Source organism: Panulirus ornatus, chromosome 31 (assembly GCF_036320965.1).
Source record: "Panulirus ornatus isolate Po-2019 chromosome 31, ASM3632096v1, whole genome shotgun sequence".
Lineage (NCBI taxonomy): Eukaryota > Metazoa > Arthropoda > Malacostraca > Decapoda > Palinuridae > Panulirus > Panulirus ornatus.
In genome coordinates, this window is record NC_092254.1 from 2,409,683 (window position 1) to 2,432,457 (window position 22,775).

Consider the following 22,775-nt stretch of genomic DNA (forward strand, 5'->3'; position numbering starts at 1 on the left):
GTTAGTATAATAGGAGTTTTTGAAACATTGTTAGCATTTTTTTGGTGATAATGCATTTAATTGATATGTTGAGGATGTTTTCAGTTTATAGTATGCATATTTATAATTTGGAACTTCATTTTTCAATATGGCAGTTGCTTATTACTCATATATGACACTTTACATTCTGTAATTTTTTCTCTTTATTTTTCAGGTGTATTGTGTGTACAAGTGATAGAGCGTCAGCCTGTGAGATATTCCTTAGTATCTATACGTCCAATATGTACTGCTGCTCTTTGCTATCAGTCTTCAACTGGCCCTCCAACGGACGGTGATGGTGGCGATGATGGTAATGACAAGGATGCACAGAAAAATAAGAATGAAAAAAATCAGTTGTGTTGCCCCAAGTGTGGGGACCCATGTACCCACGTAGAAACTTTTGTATGTAAGTCTTTTTGTAACATACAGTTGTTTAGGTTTCTTTAACTTTGACTGTTTTGTTGATTATTTAGTTAGGATATTCATTTCATGAACCTCTGCGATATAGTGGTTAGCATAGCTGACTGTGACTCATTCATGGGCCACCCAGGGTAAAACCAGCACATGTTTGAATCCTGTTTGTGACAGTCAGTCAACTCACTACCATGAGAAATGACAAAGAAGTCATATATTTTTTCATACACATTTGCTCTTTCCCACATTAGTGAGGTAGCATAAAGAAACAGATGACAGAGCCTTTGAGGGAAAAGATCCTCGATTGGCCGCTTTCTTTGTCGCTTCTTTTGGAAAGTAATACAGAAAGAGAGGATTTCCAGCCACAAGCTCCTGCCCCTTGTAGTTGCTTTTTACGACATGCAGGAGATACGTGTTCTATGCACTATATTTGCGTGTATTTTTTTTTTTTTTTGTCGCTGTCTCCCGCGTTTGCGAGGTAGCGCAAGGAAACAGACGAAAGAAATGGCCCAACCCACCCCCATACACAATGTATATACTTACACGTCCACACACGCAAATGTACATACCTATACATCTCAATGTACACATATATATACACACACAGACACATACATATATACCCATGCACACAATTCACACTGTCTGCCTTTATTCATTCCCATCGCCACCTCGCCACACATGGAATAACATCCCCCTCCCCCCTCATGTGTGCGAGGTAGCACTTGGAAAAGACAACAAAGGCCCCATTTGTTCACACTCAGTCTCTAGCTGTCATGCAATAATGCCCTAAACCACAGCTCCCTTTCCACATCCAGGCCCCACACAACTTTCCATGGTTTACCCCAGACGTTTCACATGCCCTGATTCAATCCACTGACAGCACGTCAACCCCGGTATACCACATCGATCCAATTCACTCTATTCCTTGCCCGCCTTTCACCCTCCTGCATGTTCAGGCCCCGATCACACAAAATCTTTTTTACTCCATCTTTCCACCTCCAATTTGGTCTCCCACTTCTCCTCGTTCCCTCCACCTCCGACACATATATCCTCTTGATCAATCTTTCCTCACTCATTCTCTGCATGCGCCCAAACCATTTCAAAACACCCTCTTCTGCTCTCTCAACCACGCTCTTTTTATTTCCACACATCTCTCTTACCCGTACATTACTTACTTGATCAAACCACCTCACACCACACATTGTTCTCAAACATCTCATTTCCAGCACATCCACCCTTCTGCGCACAACTCTATCCATAGCCCACGCCTCGCAACCATACAACATTGTTGGAACCACTATTCCTTCAAACATACCCATTTTTATATTTATTTATTTATTTTTTTTTTTCTTTTTTTTTGCCGCTGTCTCCCGCGTTTGCGAGGTAGCGCAAGGAAACAGACGAAAGAAATGGCCCAACCCACCCCCATACACATGTATATACATACGTCCACACACGCAAATATACATACCTACACAGCTTTCCATGGTTTACCCCAGACGCTTCACATGCCCTGATTCAATCCACTGATAGCACGTCAACCCCGGTATACCACATCGCTCCAATTCACTCTATTCCTTGCCCTCCTTTCACCCTCCTGCATGTTCAGGCCCCGATCACACAAAATCTTTTTCACTCCATCTTTCCACCTCCAATTTGGTCTCCCTCTTCTCCTCGTTCCCTCCACCTCCGACACATATATCCTCTTGGTCAACCTTTCCTCACTCATTCTCTCCATGTGCCCAAACCATTTTATATTTATATTTATATTTATTTTCTTTATACTTAGTCAGTCTCCTGTGTTAGTGAGTTAGTGCAAGGAAACGGACGAAAGAATGGCCCAACCCACCTACATACACATGTATATACATAAATGCCCACACACGCACATATACATACCTATACATTTCAATGTATACATACATATATATACACAAACACATACATATATGCACATGTACATATTCATACTTGCTGCCTTCATTCATTCCCGTTGCCACCCCGCCACACATGAAATAGCACACACACAAGCACACACACACATATGATATTTATTTATACATATCAACCTGTACATACATATACACAGACATTACATATAACACCTGTACATATTCATACTTTCTTGCCTTCATCCATTCCTGTCACTACCTTGCCCCACATGAAAACAGCATCGTTATCCCCTGCCTCAGGCAAGCAAGTATGAATAAGTACATGTGTATATATGGATATGTATGTGTATGTTTATGATTTATTTATGTAAACAGTGGAACAGAAGGAGCCAAGCAAGGAGTCCTTATCTTGAGTGAAGTTTATAGACTAGGGTGTCGCAGTGTACACGGATGTAACCTGGATGAGAAGGGAAAGACGTGTAGTACAGTTGAAGTTAGGAACTTGGATATTCTGGCTTTAAGGGAAACAAAGCTCAAGTGGGATGGGGAAGAATGGTTTGGGAATGTAGGATGGGTAAAGTATGGGGCTAGTGTGAGAAAGATAGCAGAGGAAGTGCCGCTTATACTGAGGTAGGAGTTGTGGGATTGTATGAAAGAGTTTAAGGAAGTGAGCCCCAAACTGATGTCGGTTAAAATGAAAGTGGATTATGAGAGACGGAGTTGATAGTGCTTATACAACTGGTAGTGAGGTGGGTAAGGAAGAGTGGCAAGTGTTTTGGAAGGAAGTGAGTGTGTGCAAGAACAATTTTTATATGAGGGGTGGAATAATGGTGATTTAATAGACAAGTTAACAGTATTAGATAAAGGTTATTAAATTGCATATGATTTTTTAATGTACTCATACAGTCAAGTGCAGTACTGAAGAAAGATTTTGTATTGCCCCATAAGTATTGAATACAGTAAATATTATTGTTAGTACAGTATACAAATGAATCTTTCACATACATTTTCACAATTTAGGATGAAAGTGTTGGTAAGGAACAGAGACTGAATGAAATGTACTTATACATTAAGTTCTGAAGGTGTTTTTAAATCCCATAGATGTTGAAGATGGAAAGTTACCCTGACCATGCTAACAATATACCACCATTGACACAGAGAAATGTAAGATATTTGTTGTTTGTGTCGTTTACTGCAGCTTCAACCCGCTTTGTGAAATGTGAAAAATGCCATCATTTCTTCGTTGTCCTGTCAGAGGTAGACTCCAAGAGGAAGAAGAAAGAAAAGAGAGAAGACCCAAAGGCCTCCTTCAGTCGCAGACCTCCACCTCCCCCCAAAAAGGTTGGTTTTTCTTGGAGTCATTTTCAGAAATATATTTTAGCTTATATATATCGTGAGTCAAAACATTTTGCAATAGCATTTTAGACTTTTACCTAAATTGGACATTAAGCAAAAATGTTAGATGTTGGTCTATGCATTTACATAGCAATCTTCACTGTAAGATATTATGGAGGAGAATGCTTCTCATAAAATATCATCCAATCACCTAATTCATTGCACATTATTTTGTCTTATATGCGTATACTGTAAAAGTAGAGCCATAAGATGAGAAAAGGACTATATGGTTCTTTGTTTGAACAAGACCAGCTGATGTAGTGCCTACTACCTACTAATTTGATCTCACTACAAGACCTAAGGAAGGGTTTGCTTTCAGATTTATGAATACTTAGACAAGCATGTTGTTGGTCAAGAACGAGCCAAGAAAGTATTGAGTGTAGCTGTCTACAATCATTACAAACGTATCTATCACAACATCCCACAGACAAAGGCAGATCCACTGCACCTTGACACTGCAACTGTACCTCAAGGACTTACCAATAGGGGTAGGGGTTAGTAATAATGTTCATAAGGTATAACTTTGCTTTTTCTCATTTATGATTCAGTGCTTGGGATAGAGGATTTGATTTGCCCTTTATTCTTAGATTTGGCTATGATGTATAAGAGTTGTGATATATTTTAGATTCATCATTTTTAATAAGTTGATAGTGTAATGTAAGTTTAATTGGCATAATCCTGTATCCCAGTGTTGGCTTAGCAGTTTATGTAAATATTTTAACATATATACTCCATCTGCTTGTAGAATTAGAATTTAGGATTATTCTTTTTATTTTACAAAGGACTAGTAATGATTAGCTTTCAGTCTTTAAACTCGTTGCCTTGAAAAGTTTATTCAAAATTTAGACAAAGAATGTCTTCAAATTCCCAGTTTCTCACTTTAGAGTGAAAGAGGTACATGGAAAACTAAGGGATGTGTACAAAATAAAAGCTTATCTTATATTGCATTAGTATAATGCTGAGGTTAACATGTAAATTCCTCAAGGAAGTGGTGGAGAAAGGTTTTGGATGATTAGGCATCATTCACATTTTTTGGTTCTGGAACTGAATAGGACTGGAAAAGCAAGAGGTAGATTTTAAAGGACTAAAGTGAAGAAGTTGAAAAATGCTGTAACTCTGAATTTCCGGGATAAGTGTGATGAAAATTATAGAAATAATGATGATACATTCTGTAAGGTTGAGACAATGTGGAGATGCTGAAGATAAGATGTTGCAACTCTCCTGGATGTTATTTGGAACTGTAAGGATGGGCTGTGGTAAGAGAGGAAAATTATGATACATGAAGATATGCATTACTTGATAGATATGAAGAGATTTTAGAAGGAGAAACATGTTACAGATATTAATTTCATGTTACATGACTAGGCTTAGTTGTGTATGCAGTGAGTACAAGATAGCATGTTATGATTATTTGTAATGTACATATTAGTAAATTTAGAAACTAATGCTTATCCTTTATTGATTGCTGCCAGAAATAAGGACACTAGGTAGGTGTCCAGTTTTCCCCATTTACTCTGTGTGTATTATTACAGCACATACCAATTTGTTTAAGTTTTGTTGAGCAAACAGTGCAAGTAACTGCCAGTCCTGAAAAATCAGGACAAGGTCACTTGTTAATTGTATGTGTGTATTGTGCATATGTTGCTGTTATGTGCATCAGCAGAAATGCCTGAGGTGTATGGAAAACATATTGGAGGGATGTGGCTATCATCCACTTTAGCATGAATAAGTTAGGTGGTGGGAAAGCACATTAGAGTGATGTCAGAGAATAAAGAATCTCAGTGGATGTTAAAGAAGGGTGCTTCATTTTGAGGCCATCAGAATCTGATACTGTACTAGAATATGAATGAGTGGATTGGTTAAACATCTGTCTTAATTTTGAGTTTCCAGCTTACAATGATAGTAGTAATAGATTAAATGACCAAAATGTTGATCTTTAGGTGAGACGATTATGGTAAAGGGATAAAAATGCTGATGCTTAGGGTAAGCCTTAGAGTCCTGAGAAATGTACCTAAAGTTGAAAAAGGATGTGTAGATATGGGATTGAGATTGATAGCAGTGGTTGTAAAGCTTTTCAGGTCCCTTTTTTATGCACTGAAAAGGGTCATGGTGTAACATGGATGCTGTGACAGTGGTGGGGTAATTGATGAAGATGGGTCGTATGATGGGAGTTGAATGGGTAGTTGTGGAATAAACGTTAATGAATGCTGTCATGGGGGTGGATGATTATGGAATGAAGAAAGTTGACAGTACTGGGAAAGATGAGATATGTGAAATAGGTTAGGGTGTTCATTTAGATTGGAAGGCATTATCAGAAATTAATTACTCCCAGGGATATCTTACTATTTTAATAAATAAGCCAAGGACTAATTTTTGCCTCTGTCTTACCTCAAAATTACCACAAAGATTTCCTTCTAGATTTTAAATACTTAAGCTTGAACAATTTTTAAAGAATTATATTGTGTTAGGTCTGGAAACAGGTTCAGTTGTAGAAACTAATGTATGTAGATAAAGGATTAATCATCTTTGATACTTTTTCAGAGTGTCAGTTCTGTCCGTAATTAGCAACTGCTTATATGCCCTTCAGACTTGCTGCACATTGCGGGCATCAGCCAGAGTCATGCATTAGGGGTAAGTGGCTTCCAGAGTACAGAACAACAGCAACAGCAGCAACAGGACCCTCAACAGCAGCAGATGGACCAGCAGCAGCAGACCAAAAGACCCCTCTCCAGCAACTCACATGGCTCAGACATCCTTGATGCAACCACCCATAATATGAGACTAGAGAAGAGTAATATTCTGCTTCTTGGCCCCACTGGTTCAGGTCTGTTTTTCATTTATACTTGGATGTTAGAGCTCGATATTATCATGTGGAATGTATTATAGTGAATGATATTGACATGTAATAAGACATGAATCATGACTATGTCAGAGAAACATTTTAAGAACTGCTTTTAGTGATATGCCTGTGTGATCAAAATGTTTCATTCCTTGTATTACTTTTTTTTTTACATGTGATTTGGACATGTTTTGATGAAAAGCTGCAGAGTAGGCATTATCAAAGATGGCATAAAACTACAAACTAAACATACTTAACCGAACATGATATTGGGAGCATAGAATATTGAGTTATGCTGAATAAACATAACAGACTTGTTAAGTAACTGGGGGCTAGACTAGCATTACCATGTATATTCTTGTAGTTTGGATATAAAACAGTTGGTGAATTTTACTCATAAGTGGTTATATCTTAAATGTTCAAAACATTGATTTTAAATTCATGACCTCATATTGATGAACATTTTTCCAACTATGTTTATGTACCCATACTCTTGTCTTTGTGTTCATGACTCTAAATTTTCCTCCTCAGGTAAAACATTATTAGCCCAAACCATAGCACAGTGTTTAGATGTGCCCTTTGCTATATGTGACTGCACAACACTGACCCAAGCTGGCTATGTTGGAGAGGATATAGAATCTGTGATTGCCAAATTACTCCAAGATGCCAACTACAATGTGGAGAAGGCACAGACTGGTGAGGAAGCTTGTATGTCTCATGCAGAATATAATAGTTATTGAAAAAAATTTTAAATTTTTTCATCTATGATTTGAAAAATATAGAAGATGAATGTTTATGAAATATTCATAATTCCTTCTTAGATATGGTAGTGTAGTAATTATTGTAAAATTAATGAAAATACAGAGACCTCATTCTAGAAACTCCCTTTGAATATTTTTTATTATTATTATTTTGCTTTGTCGCTGTCTCCCGCGTTAGCGAGGTAGCGCAAGGAAGCAGACGAAAGAATGGCCCAACCCACCCTCGTACACATGTATATACATACACATACACACATGCAAATATACATACCTATACATCTCACTGTACACATATATATACACACACAGACATATACATATATACACATGTACATAATTCATACTGTCTGCCTTTATTCATTCCCATCGCCACCTCGCCACACATGGAATAACAACCATCAACCCCCTCATGTGTGCGAGGTAGCACTAGGAAAGACAACAAAGGCCCCATTCATTCACACTCAGTCTCTAGCTGTCATGTAATAATGCACCAAAACCACAGCTCCCTTTCCACATCCAGGCCCCACAGAACTTTCCACGGTTTACCCCAGACACTTCACATGCCCTGGTTCAATCCATTGACAGCGCGTCGACCCTGGTATACCACATCATTCCAATTCACTCTATTCCTTGCACGCCTTTCACCCTTCTGCATGTTCAGGTCCCAATCACTCCAAATCTTTTTCACTCCATCTTTCCACCTCCAATTTGGTCTCCCACTTCTCCTCGTTCCCTCCACCTCTGACACATATATCCTCTTGGTCAATCTTTCCTCACTCATTCTCTCCATGTGACCAAACCATTTCAAAACACCCTCTTCTGCTCTCTCCACCACACTCTTTTTAATTCCACACATCTCTCTTACCCTTACATGACTTACTCGATCAAACCACCTCACAGCACATATTGTCCTCAAACATATATAAATATGTATAGTCAGAAGTTAACAGGAAATGTATGAATTTATATTGGGTATCAAGAAAAGATTAAAAAAAGGTGAGGCTACTTTACTGAAAGTGACTTACATAAAGAAGGTATGTCTTACTTTGGAGGAAGGTCAGAATATTGGAATAAGGAAAGGAAATAACAAAGCAAAGTACATAGTATCCTATTACTTGTACAGTAATCCTCCCTCGTCCTCCTCTTGCCGTTTGGGAAATTCAAACATTTGTTTTATTTTACACACCATTGATCCTGGATATATCCTAGTTATCAGGGCTCTGATATAGCTGCATGACTATTACCTCTTCTCGTTATTCATTTATCACTTACTGTATAATGGTAAAGGAATGATAATAAGATCATTGCATAGATATTAAGGGTGAGAAAAATGCTCATAAAGTAATTGATGCTAAACCAGGTTTCAGTTTATTTTTAGCACTTATCTGTTACCTTGATACTAGTATGCGGGAAAGAAAAAGTTACTTTTCCTTAAAGTCCTAGAATATTTATTATCTGTGACCATCATCAGGGAAGTAATTGTGCAGTATTTAGATTACATATTCAACTGTATTTTTGTATATCTGTTATTCCAGGATTACAGTCTTTATAAAGTATGTAGTTAATAGTGATTGGGCATTTAATCGAAGTAGGTAGTAGTTTGTAGGCGCCCATCGACCAGGGAAGTATATTACTGGTACTACCTGCCTGGGTATCAGGAGAGCTAGTGATGGCTGCATAGTGAGCCAGCACTTAAGAGGTTGTTGACTTTTACTCCTCTGACCCGGGTAGCTATCTTTTCTCTGTCTCACTCAAACGTGGATTACTGGCATCCTGTTTACAGACTTCAGTCTCTCCATGTGACACATAACACTTGAAAAACTCAACTCACACAGCTCAGTTTTCATAGCTATAGATTTTAATGCCGTGAGCACTATGCACTAACCCTGCCTTTTTGCAAAGTAGTAGGAGCAATAGATTTAGTTAGTAGGTATGCATGCTAGATAAAAGCAATAGGTAGAAACAATGGCTAGAAGTAGTAGATAGGAATTTTGCAAAGTAGTAGGAGCAATAGATTTAGTTAGTTGGTATGCATGCTAGATAAAAGCAATAGGTAGAAACAATGGGTAGAAGTAGTAGATAGGAACATTAGGTTGGAGCATTAAGTAGAAATAGTAGGTTGAAACTTTAAGTTGACACACTAGGAACATTAGATAGGAGTCTCGGGAAATACTGCAGAGTTGCTCTCTGCTTGTGGTCTGTAAAGGGTGCGGCACTGAAGGCTAAAAAAGTGGCGCTGGAGTTCACTATATATGGAGACTTTTGCTATGGCCACCTCCTTACGGGAGCAGAGTGAATAGGCATCATAGTTATAGATAGATAGATAGACTTAATCTACAAACTGAGAAAAGATTCCAGCAAAGAAATAAGAAACACCTTTACAGCATGAATACACAGCACCTATCTCTATATCTTTGGCAATTCATTATATAGTAAATGAATCCATTTATCAAAACATAGGTCCAGTATGACTCAAAAGTCATTGGTTACCTTCCCTGATGGACTGGAGCCCATGTACACTACGATTAGGGGAGGCATCTCTGGCAAAGCCATATTCAGTAGTCTCTTTTGTACAGGGTTTCATTCCTGGGACTATGAAATTCAATGCCAGATCTCAAACCACTTGGTCTTGAAATCCATTGTATTAGTGACAAGTTTAGATTTTTCTGTTTAAATTTCTATAATCTGCAATGTGATTATTGTTAATGGCTCTTCCCTTCTCTGGCTGTTCACTACTTACCTGTTGTAACTGTACTATATCTTCTCCCATTTTGTCAGTACCTCCTTCCTCCAGTTGTATACTACAACAGACTTATTCTGTTCCTCTTTAGTTCAGTATTGTCCCTTATCTTAATTATTCACAATCCCCAATTTAGCTTGCATATTTTGCTTCAAAGGACCTTCATGATTTTAAGCATGTGCTTCTCGGCAAAGGTATCGTGTTCTTGGATGAGGTTGACAAGATTGGAGCAGTACCAGGCATTCATCAGCTGCGAGATGTTGGTGGTGAAGGAGTCCAGCAGGGGATGCTTAAAGTTAGTAGTACATATGTCACATTTGGAGTTATGTCTTTTATTTACAAACTCTTGTCATGACTGGTGTGTGAACATCACTGCTGGTAAATCCATATTAACTAAATTTTTTGTGCCCACCAACCTTCTATCTGTATGTCAGTATCACTGATGCCCTGTTTTTATAATAAATTTCAGCTTTGTAACTTTTCATATGTTGATATGTACATATATATATTGTCCATGCTGTACTTTAATGTTTATCCACTCACAGAAGCTGTCTATATGTTACTTTTGATAATAGACATGCCCCATATTTATGGTGTGCAATACTAGGATCTAACACAGCATAAGATGCTCTTTGTTTATTTCTGTGAGGGTATCACAGAACCTCCTCATCACAACTGGACATGACCACCTTGCACCAGACTCCAGAAACATGAATACCACTTTGATCAAATGTTTTTTCACTTACATTAATCATTCATAGTACCCATACTGGATAGAGTTGTGTGCAGGGGGGTGGATGTGCTGGAAATGAGATGTTTGAGGACAGTATATGGTGTGAGGTGGTTTGATCGAGTAAGTAATGTAAGGGTAAGAGAGATGTGTGGAAATAAAAAGAGCATGGTTGAGAGAGCAGAAGAGGGCGTTTTGAAATGATTTGGGCACATGGAGAGAATGAGTGAGGAAAGATTGACAAAGAGGATATATGTGTCGGAGGCAGAGGGAACGAGAAGTGGGAGACCAAATTGGAGGTGGAAAGATGGAGTGAAAAAGATTTTGAGTGATCGGGGCCTGAACATGCAGGAGGGTGAAAGGCGTGCAAGGAATAGAGTGAATTGTATCGATGTGGTATACCGGGGTCGACATGCTGTCAATGGATTGAATCAGGGCATGTGAAGCGTCTGGGGTGGGCCGTGGAGGGTTCTGTGGGGCCTGGATGTGGAAGGGGAGCTGTGGTTTCGGGCATTATTACATGACAGCTAGAGACTGAGTGTGAACAAATGGGGCCTTTGTTGTCTTTTCCTAGCGCTACCTCGCACACATGAGGGGGGAGGGAGATGTTATTCCATGTGTGGCGATGGGAATAAATAAAGGCAGACAGTATGAATTATGTCCATGTGTATATATGTATATGTCTGTGTGTGTATATATATGTGTACATTGAGATGTATAGGTATGTATATTTGCGTGTGTGGACGTGTATGTATATACATGTGTATGGGGGTGGGTTGGGCCATTTCTTTCGTCTGTTTCCTTGCGCTACCTCGCAAACGCGGGAGACAGCTACAAAGCAAAATGAAAAAAAAGAGTAAATGTGAATAAGAGCAAGGTTATTAGGTACAGTAGGGTTGAGGGTCAAGTCAATTGGGAGGTGAGTTTGAATGGAGAAAAACTGGAGGAAGTGAGGTGTTTTAGATATCTGGGAGTGGATCTGGCAGCTGATGGAACCATGGAAGCGGAAGTGGATCATAGGGTGGGGGAGGGGGCGAAAATTCTGGGAGCCTTGAAGAATGTGTGGAAGTCGAGAACATTATCTCGGAAAGCAAAAATGGGTATGTTTGAAGGAAAAGTGGTTCCAACAAAGTTGTATGGTTGCGAGGCGTGGGCTATGGATAGAGTTGTGCACAGGAGGATGGATGTGCTGGAAATGAGATGTTTGAGGACAATGTGTGGTGTGAGGTGGTTTGATCGAGTAAGTAACGTAAGGGTAAGAGAGATGTGTGGAAATAAAAAGAGCGTGGTTGAGAGAGCAGAAGAGGGTGTTTTGAAATGGTTTGGGCACATGGAGAGAATGAGTGAGGAAAGATTGACCAAGAGGATATATGTGTCGGAGGTGGAGGGAACGAGGAGAAGAGGGAGACCAAATTGAAGGTGGAAAGATGGAGTGAAAAAGATTTTGTGTGATCGGGGCCTGAACATGCAGGAGGGTGAAAGGAGGGCAAGGAATAGAGTGAATTGGAGCGATGTGGTATACCGGGGTTGACGTGCTGTCAGTGGATTGAATCAAGGCATGTGAAGCGTCTGGGGTAAACCATGGAAAGCTGTGTAGGTATGTATATTTGCGTGTGTGGACGTATGTATATACATGTGTATGGGGGTGGGTTGGGCCATTTCTTTCGTCTGTTTCCTTGCGCTACCTCTCAAACGCGGGAGACAGCGACAAAGCAAAAAAAAAAAAATATACATATATAATAATAATAGTACCCATACTCTGTCAGTTACTCAACTGTCCCTCATAACAGAACATGTTACGTTTTGTATTATAGTTCTACCTGCCAGCCATTTGTGAACATTTCAGCATCATCTCTCTGAAATGTTTGGTGTTATCATTTTCTCTGCAGTCTGGTAAGTCCTTGTGTTGACATTTACATTAATCACTCAGAAAATCCACATGCTGCTGTCTAATGAACAGTTGTATAACATATATGCTGCCCATTAATATACAGTCTTACAATGTGTGTTTCAAGCTGTGTTGTATTTTTCTTTCAACCATATACTTGTACAGTCCTGCATAACAGCCAAATGCTACCATTTACACCTCCCTTGTTCCATATGTGTGATGCAACTTACATAGCAGACCTTTGTGATGACTATCCCCCCTCCATAGTCATACCCTAGTCCTTCATAATATGTGTACCACTATCATCTGTCCAATCTTCGTGATATCCATATGCTACCAGTTAGGCCACAACCCTTTAACTGTTATCTGCCAGCCCACTGCATTTATCCATGTGAGTAGTTCACATTATTGTTTGTCTTCAGATGCTTGAAGGCACCATTGTGAATGTACCAGAGCGCAACTCTCCCCGGAAACTTCGTGGAGAAACAGTGCAGGTGGACACAACCAACATTCTGTTTGTTGCCTCAGGAGCTTTCAATGGCCTTGATCGTGTGATATCCAGACGGACTAATGAAAAAGTTAGTATATTCAAATGTTTTTTGTAGCCTTACAGCAAAATGAAGACTTTGGTGCTGAAAGCTCCAATCCAAATATATTTTTGACAATATTATGTAAGGAAAGTAGAAAGCAAAAGTTTAGTGGCCCCATTGTTATTCCAGTTGACTGAATGTCTGTAGTTTACTATTATCGAGGTATAACTATAAAAGATTACAATTTTACCAGAGCCCTTTGATATATGGCTTTGTCCCACTTCAGGCCTTCTCTCCCAAGTAATTTCCAGATCTCTCTTATCCAGACTGTGGTAAGCAAAATATGAAGATGAAGACTTAGTAGTTTGAGCATTATAATTGCTGATTGATTTGCAGACTTACCTTAAGAGATTGAGGTTGGGTGAGGAACAATGTCTTTTGCTTATTATTGCAGAATGCCCATAACCCCAGATTGCTTACATTTTGTTGAGGAAATTAAGGATTGTTACCCAGTGTTTGGGTGGACTTGGATGCAGAAACAAACTTTTAAGATTATAAACCGATATTTGTGTAGACTATGGTGTATTTACAAAGCTTCATCCTTCACCAATGTAGATATTCTGCTTTGTTTGGTCCAGCATTCTAATTCCTTTGTTGTCACTTGGTTAGTGTCAGGATATAGTAATGTGATTGTAAGGTTATATCGTATGAAAGTGTCTTTATCCATTTGGGCAGCAGGATATGATGGGAGGTCTTGTAGGAAGACAGGGAAGAGGGCTATGTATAGTAACTTCACACACACACACACACACACACACACACACACACAAACAAACAAACAAACAAACAAACAAACAAACAAACAAACAAACACACACACACACACACACACACACACACACACACACACACACACACACACACACACACACACACTGGTGTTCCTGGACTTGCATGAGGTTACATCAACATTGAAAAGTCACCTATAATGCAGTTTTATCATTATCATTGGATGAAAGGAGTACAGTCTTGTCAGTGAACTTCTTACTTCAAAGTAGTTCATCGTTTCCCTGCTACCGATTGTAGCACAGCCTTGGAGCTACAGGAACCCATGAAAGAGATCCTAGGGTTATATGATTAATTACACTCTCTCTCTCTCTAATCTCTCCCCATTCTCCCTCTTGCAAATCTGCTGTAACAACGAAGCCACTATACTTATGTTTTTGGCTTTTTGTAGTGCGCCTCTGAAATCAGAATTTATTTTGGTGCTTAGAATTAGCAGAAAATTATTAAGTGATGGGTAAGCAGCTTCTTGCCAAATGTTTTATCTCCAAATGTACATATCTGATATATTGGCCATCACTGCTCTACTGGTATCATCTTATTAACATGAATGCTTTTTATGTTGATTAAGCTTCTCCAAAGTAAAGACTGAGGAAAGAGCAGTGATCGAATTGATATTAGCTAACCTACAGTAAAATTGCTTAGATACCACCTTCTTGAGCTTCTTTAAAAAGAAGTCAGTTTTATTGGTGGCTTTACATTGATGAATTAGCATGTCCAGTGCAAGATTTTAGTACCAGTATTTTATCTGGTTGAGCCAACATTTAAAGCTGTACAGGTTGAGCAGCCTAATCCAAAAATCTGAAATCCAAATTGCTCCAAAATCCAGAATTTTTCGAGTGGCAACTTAACATTACAAGTGGAAAATTCCACACCTGACCTCATTTGCCCATGCTGGGCTCTGTCGATTGGTGCCAGTTTGTTACAAACCATGTCACTGCCATTCCTACATGCATTACTCACTGTGTTTTTTGCCTATTCTTTGCTCTGTGGTACAGATATTGTTGAAAATGTCAGAAGGGCCTGCAAATACCCCTATGGGCAACAGTGATAAGAAAAAGAGGAAGCATTGATTTTATATATAGCACTAAAAGCCAGGCTGTTTGGGAAACCACCTATGATATGAAGAAACAGGATAAACTGTTAAGTTCAATACTGAAAGTGATGAACAGAAGTTAATGAAAAATGAAAAATCACTTCATAAAGCCAAAAATGAAGATCTTGGTCATGTATTGAAAGAGTGGATCTGCCAGCAACGCAGTGAACACATGCCACTTAATGGTATGCTGATCATGAAATAAGCAAAGATATATCATGATAAACTGAAAATTGAAGAGAATTAAGAATATTCAACAGGCTGGATGCAGAAATTTAAGAAAAGACAGCATCAAATTTTTAAAGATTGTTTATAAAGCAAATGCTGATCATGGAGCGGTGGAGAAATTCATTGAAGTGTTTGCCAAGGTCATTGCTGATAAAATTCTGACATCAGAACAAGTCTATAATGCTGATGAAACATCTGTTCTGGCAATATTGACCTGGAAAGACAAATATTCCAAAATCAGAAAAAATATAAATTCCGAAACACTTATGGTCCCAGGCATTTCGGATGAGGGATGCTCAACCTGTATTGCTTTTTGGCTTGTCTATTTACATATGTACAGGATAAGCCTCTAATATGATTGAAAATTGAAAATGAAAATTATAGTTTCATATTAAATTCAAGTGTAAGCTGTTACAGCTTTCCCTCTTTGAATATTTCTTTTGCTGTAAAGCTAACTCAGTAGGTATTTATGAGAGAAAGCATATAGGAATGTATTAAAGCTAAAGTATGATTGAAGAAATAATTTGTATTCATTTATGGTTTGTTGTCATGTATTTACTTAAGACTGAATTTCCATTTATTTTGAGTAGCACATAGTCCCTCTGCTGGACTTAAGCTTTAGACGCTTTTTACCCACTCATAATTTTGACATGAACATTCTGTAAGACAAAAGCCAAAATACCAGACAAAATGGCTGCCTCCTTGCCTTGCATCGAACCACTTAAATCATCCTGTTAGATAATAGTTTTAATTGCTATAGCAATTGAAAATTCAGAATAGTCATGAATGGTCTGATGATCATCATATAACCTATAAACTTTATCACAGTATCTGTCCTGTTTCAAGCTGCCCATGCCAAGACTTTTCAACTGTTATTGATCTGAACTTTGGTGTGAAGTGTTGGTTTGCTATTTATCTGTCTATCTATATCTGTGATGCCTTTTCCTTCCCGGAGCTCCTCAAAGGGGTGCCCATGGCAAGAGAGTTTGTTTTAGTTCAAATTGCATGTCACCAAGATTGATGTTGTTTCCCCTTTCTCATTTTGCATCAGAACAAGGAGGATGGGGAGTATGGTTAGGAGATGGAAGGATGGAGTAAAGGAAGCTGTGGGATATCAGGGATAAACTTTAAGGAGGGAAAGAGGAGCACATTTGATAGAAAGAACTAGAATGATGTGATACCTTGTATGGAGAATCAGCATGCTGTTAATGGGGGTGATCCATGGCATATGAAGTTGTCATGGTAGATCATATGGAGTAGTATACAGGTCTTAGTTTTGGATGGTAGGCTCTGCTTTCAGTACATTATGCATGACAGCTAGACTGGATGTATGCAGATGTGGCTGTTGTTTGTTTTTCTTGATGCTTCCTCTGAAATGTGGGAAAGGCAGCAAGATAAAGGAAACATTACATATCCAGGAAATTATTTAGCATGATATTTTTTGTAATATAGTTAATTCTCTAATCCATTTTATGTTTTTGTGTAGGGATCATGTATGTTTCTCCACATTTTACTGGAAAAGTTGTTGGTGTGCATCTGATTTATGTAATGTTGCCACAGCTGTTTGACATATTAATGGATAAGGACAGTATATAGAATGAGTGTGGAATTAGGATATTGTGTATTATCAAAAAAGATAGGTGAAAAAGGATGGAAGCTACCACAGATTATCCCTCTCTGTTAACTGAATCAGAAGAGTGAGTAGAATTTTACACTTTGTTTAGATGACCAAAAGTTTCTTGAAAATTGAGTGAGAGAGGGCTAGGAACCCTTACTGTAATGTCATTTGAAGTGAAAGAAAATTGTAATTTATGAAGAGCTCTAGATATCAGAGGATTGAGTTTTATAGATGACGTTGAGGATAGGGAAATAGAAGAGAAACTTACGTGAAAGGGAAGAAGTTAGGTGTAGAGTATATAAGAAGTCTTCTTATCATAGTGTCTCTTGAGCACTTACATTTGTTTGCAAGGAGAGTAATGATAAAGTATTTCAATAATGTAGACAGCATGAAGGTTTTTGGAACTGAGAGCAAACATTTAACACAGCAGTGGTTATACCATTAGAATTTGATATTGGTCATAGAGTTCCTTTTCATACCTCATTTCTGATAATAGGTTTGCAAAATTCCAGAATGTCCCCTGTGTATCAGATAGCTAGTGCTGAAATTTGTCTGTAAATCACTTTGGTATGCATAAATCCAGCTTATGTTCATCGTTTTTCCAGATGATAGGAGAGGCCTATGGTGATGGGATTCATGTTGGATAGTGGCATCGCCTTGATCTTTTGCTATGACTTGTTTTGTTTTATTGGTATATAAAAAAGTGTTTTTGTATTGAGGAAGGATTTGTTTCTGTACATTAAGGGTTTTGAGAAAAAGAAGTGCTCTACCCCCCTGCCCCTTAGTGAGGTGCCTGTGATGGCTCTTTTATTTCCAGTTTCGAATTACAGACCAGTGCTGTTACATGGATGATTTCCAATTTAGAATTAAGGACCAGTGCTGTTTCATGAATGATGTTTGGTGTATATATTACGTAAAGTGCCTCTTCTGAGTTTTGATTCACTCTAGCCATTCATTTCCCTTATGAGGAGTCAGTAGTTGGTTATACAGGGAGAAGGCATTGACTTTGGTACATTCATTTTTATAGTACAGATTGTCCATAGCCAAGCAGAGTGGTTTGAGCCAGCAGTGTCTTTATGTGCCAATATGTGCATGAGTACAGATACAGGCTTTTCATAGATAAGGCTTTTTTATGCAGTTTTATTTCTTGTAGTTTACTTATGTGAAGGCTTGTTATATACTCTAATAGGCATAATATTTTCAGTGAAACCACCCTGAGTTATTTGTTCAGTTTTTACTCTGTTGTGCAGTTATTATCCTTAACTTAAAACAAATGTGCTGTGATGATGTGTTCTGATACCTTTTTATATTTCTTTTCATGCAACAGTTTCAAGTAAGTCTAGAATAATGTAAAAGAAAAAGTTGACCTGGGATAGTTCATTTTAATTTCTGAGTAGCTTATAGTTTCCTATCTCAGGTCATTGACTGGTTAGCCTTGACTACTCATGGAAGCATTGCTTTGAGATAAAGAAAGGGATTAGCCTTCTCTTTACTATTGGTGTATTTATGTGTCCACATTTTTACTTTAGCACTGCATGGTGCTGTGCTTTGAATTCTTAACTCCAGAGTATCCTACAGCTATTTTAATTTTACCTTTTAACTGTGTTTCGTTGTTTTCTGCCCTTTGTGCCTTTTACTGGCTCTTTGAACATCCTTGCTCTTACTTTTCTTTTTGTCTTACTGAGGCAGTCTTCTTGTTAACTCATTCTCTCTTTTCGTGAAAGCAAATAGCTCATGCTTTTATATATAATATCAAACCATCATCACTGAACTTTGCAGCAAATGTTTCAAGCATTGCAGTTGGGTCTTCAACATTAGTTATTGAGATGGTCAGTTGCTGATGATTTTGGTGATAGTTTTGCCTAAGCTACCCCGCTATGAGTGAAAAGGAGGCACAAAATATACAGGTAGATAAGTCAATTGATATTTATAATTTCAGGTTGGATATAGATGAAGGCAAGCAGGATGGATTAATTTGCAGGATAGTGTCCAAGAATCACATAACAGTTGATTTTGTGCAGTTTTGAAACATCAAGGTATTTTGTTTTTTGCTGATTGACAGACATGGATGGCAGGTCACTGACAGACTTGGATGGCAGTGAACTGCACACTTGGATAGAAGATAGTTATGTGTGTTTGTTGTTGATCTGTCGATACAATTTACACTTACTTTCTGATTAAAATTACATGAATTTTTAGATTTTTTGGTTTACCTAGATGACATTTCACTCTGGGGATATAGAAACTGGGTATATTTGTATATCTACATGTGAGTGTGTGCATATTTGAGAGTTTAAAGTGAGTGGCTGTGGGCTGTATATAGATGTGTTGTTTACATTAGTACCAGTAAGAAGTAAGAATACTTTGATTGACCTGATACGGTGTCTAATACCACTATCTCCAAAATGACAAACTGCATTTAAGTCATAGTAGGATCAAGATGCAGACAGTCATAAGCAGTAAGACTAAATCCCATAACACTGAACACTGTGAAGAATTGCTTTGGAAATTTATCTTCGATAACAGTTGCATAAACAGGGTAGAGATTAAGAAAGAATTTTCTGTTACTGACTTTCAGCAGTGAGCAATGCCCCCAAGAACGTAAGAAAAAATTAAACTCAGAAGCTTTTGAGTTATATACCTAGTACATCCCAGAAATATAATGGATAAACATGCTGGAGCTAAGTACTGAGACTTAAGTAGACATTGAAATTATTTACACTTCTCTTCAGGTGTTCCCATCTCTATACCTAGAAGAAGTAAATGAAAACACAACTACTGAGCAAATATTTGAAATAGTTTACCAAAGTTAGTAAATGTGTTAGGAACAAGGAGATGTGCAAGAATTAAAAGGAACCTTTATTACTCCTTTTCGTATGTAAAGAGATATTTCCAAACCATATTAGTTATTGGCCACCCTAAATTCAGAGTTAGATTCATACATAGATGACAGACAAGGAATGTACAGAATTTTAAAGAAGTATTGTGAATTAGATTTAGATGTTAAACATACTCAGGATTGACAGCCCCATAGAAGTCCAGCAATAGATACATAGATAGAAAGAGATTTTTCTCCACATTATTTCAAGAAAGCCATCAACATCATTGGCCATGCATTCTGCTGTTTGTAGATGTTTGAGAAGGGGAATTCTCTGAAAAGTCTTGCTTTTGCTTCATTATGGATCTTTAGTCCTACCACACTGCCAGCCAACCATTGCAGATGGATGTGAACTAAGGTATATTACTTTACTTTTAGAATTATTTATGTGAGGGGCCCCATAAAAGGGTTCCTGTGATTTTATAATCAGACTTTAGTTTTGTTATGATCCTTAGATCAGGCAGACCAATAATCATACAGTTGTTAGGGATATTGCTGTCTAATTGGTCATTGTTTTCGCAAACAGACATGGGTTGCATGGTTCTTGCTTGTTAATGCTAATCTTAGGGAGTGGTTATGGTGTTTTATACATTGTACTTTACTAGACTGGAAAGTTTTGAAATAATTTGGGAAACTCTGTTTCAGATATGTTTCAGACAGTAATTTTTTTACTGTCTTAGTATAGATTAAAGAGCCCAGATCATGTAACTGTTAGTTGTTCCCCACATTCCTCCATGTGTCATAGAATCCAACAAACAGATGGATGTGGAGAGTTGGAAATCCTCCCCTCCTGCATCACTGCTCTCCAAAAGTAAGAATAGAGGAAGCATACTTAGAGGAATTTTCTTGACATCTTAGTCCTCAGTTTTTTATGCTACCTTGCTAAGATGTAAAATGGAGAACAAATTGAAAAAATTATATGATTTCTTCTTTTTAATCTCATTGTAGCAGATGAGTAATTTCTGTTGCTAGTTAGAAAATGTTTAGAAAACACTGTTAAAGTTTGGAGAATTGTTGAATTTATACTACACTGCTGTGCTACTTGGGTTTCATAGCCATTCCAGTTATGATCTGTTTACTTCTTAGGCCTTTTACAAATACTTGGGTCTTATGGTCTTTCCTACTGTGATTCCTTTCAGAACAGGGATGCAACTGCTGCATAGGACTTTTAAAAGGGTTGGGGAATTGTGTTGGCTGAGAGTATTGGCTTTAAGGAGAGTAGTAGTAAGGAAGTGAAAGAAACCCTTGTGGTTCTTGTTAAGGATGTACCAGGGTAGAGATTTAGTAATGTGTTTCGTTCTGAAATGGAAGATCATCTCAAGACACATTAGAGTTCCCAGTACAAGAAACCATTCATTTGCTCGAGACATGACAAATGGAGAAAGATTAGTAATGTGAAAGACAATGATCATTCCTTGTTGGTGTCCAAAACATACCACATGACATCGTCAGGTGCTTATTGGAAAATATGTCATTGTTCCATGAGGTGGTGGATTATGACACTGATCCCCATCATGTCACTTTATCCTTGCACCACATATATGGCCTTGAGGATCAAAATGTCAAAACCCACGTACATAGTGTGTAACAGTTCAGGTTTAGAAAATACTTTGTGGAGTAATGTCTTCCACCCACCTCAGCCATTCAGAACATTTCAGAAAGACACGAAAGCTTCCTGTTGGTAAAGACTTTGTTTTTAATTTGATATTTTCAAAATGCTGATCTGATATTACACTAAAAGCTCGAAAATTTTTTTTTTACCATATACCCAGTACCTTGAAAAGTATAAAGGTACTGGGTATATATAAAGGTACTGTAGGGGAGACTGGACCAACACAGTGCCAGTTTTGACTGGTTGGGAGGTGCAGCAGCGGGAGGTCATATCAAGACGTAACTGCACAGTAACAGTCTTAGTTAAGGCTTGACTCTTACCGGAGTTTTACCTGAGTCTCCTCTCGTGCAGACTGATGAGTAACCATGAAAGGAGAAAGAAAGATAAGGGTTGGGTCTCATAGGAACCAAACTAATTTTTCCCCTGTTATGAAGAAATGAAGTTAGTGATTGAAAGTTCATGACAGGTGTGGAGCCAAAACCTGCTGGCTGTTAGGAGTCTGTTGTAAAGAAATGATTGCAGTGTTATGAATGTTTTCATGAAAAGATTATTGAAATGAGCCATCTCAGGATAAATCTAGAATGTGAATAAAGATATAGGATAAAAATCATAGATGGTAGAAAGCCAGTGACCAGGGAGGTATATTAGCAGTACTGCCCACATGGGTATCAGGAGAGTTGGTGATGGTTGCATAGTGAGCCAACACTTCAGTGGTTGTCAAGTTGCACTCCTCTGACCCAGGTAGCTGTTTTTTTTTTTTTTCCTTCACCCGCACATGAACTACTAGTATTCTGTCCACAATTATATGATCTCTCCTTATCATACGTAACACCTGACCACTTAAACAGCACATTTTTTGTAACGATTTTCATGTAGTAAGCAGTATGCACTAGCCCTACCTTTTTGGTAAAATGTCAAGAGCAATAGGTAGAAGTAGTAGGTAGGAACATTGAGGTGGGAGCATTAGGCAGTAACATTAGGTAGAAGTGGTAGGAATATTAGGCAAGAGCATTAAGTAGATGTAGTCAGTAGGAACATTTGGTAGGAGCCTCTGCAAACAGTATTTTAGAGTTGCCCTCTGCCAATGGCCAGTTAAGGGTAAGGCACAAGAGGCTGAGACACCAACAGAGTTCACTAGTTATAGAGACACTGTTGCCTATGTCACCCCCTTGAGGGAGTTCCAGGTAGGAACAGGCACCAGAGATATAGATAGATATAGAGCATTGCTGCTGACTATTTCATTTTTGAGAAGACAGGAAGAATAGGGATAAGGTAGAAGAACATTAAAGC

The 22,775-nt window shown here is 38.2% G+C and overlaps 1 protein-coding gene across 6 annotated transcripts in view; it reads left to right on the forward strand.

The window, feature by feature from the left end:
- The window catches only part of ClpX (Caseinolytic protease chaperone subunit), a 32,096-nt gene that overhangs the window by 3,866 nt on the left and 5,455 nt on the right, over positions 1 to 22,775 (forward strand). For 4 of the 6 annotated variants that reach the window (XM_071680283.1, XM_071680286.1, XM_071680284.1 and 1 more), the window contains exons 3-9: positions 194 to 424; positions 3,526 to 3,668; positions 4,042 to 4,216; positions 6,310 to 6,546; positions 7,093 to 7,257; positions 10,257 to 10,357; positions 13,103 to 13,258. In XM_071680283.1, the coding sequence (XP_071536384.1) occupies positions 194 to 424; positions 3,526 to 3,668; positions 4,042 to 4,216; positions 6,310 to 6,546; positions 7,093 to 7,257; positions 10,257 to 10,357; positions 13,103 to 13,258 (1,208 nt within the window). The remainder of the gene's footprint in view (positions 1 to 193; positions 425 to 3,525; positions 3,669 to 4,041; positions 4,217 to 6,309; positions 6,547 to 7,092; positions 7,258 to 10,256; positions 10,358 to 13,102; positions 13,259 to 22,775) is intronic. The other 2 variants (XM_071680287.1, XM_071680289.1) reach the window with 1 other exon arrangement.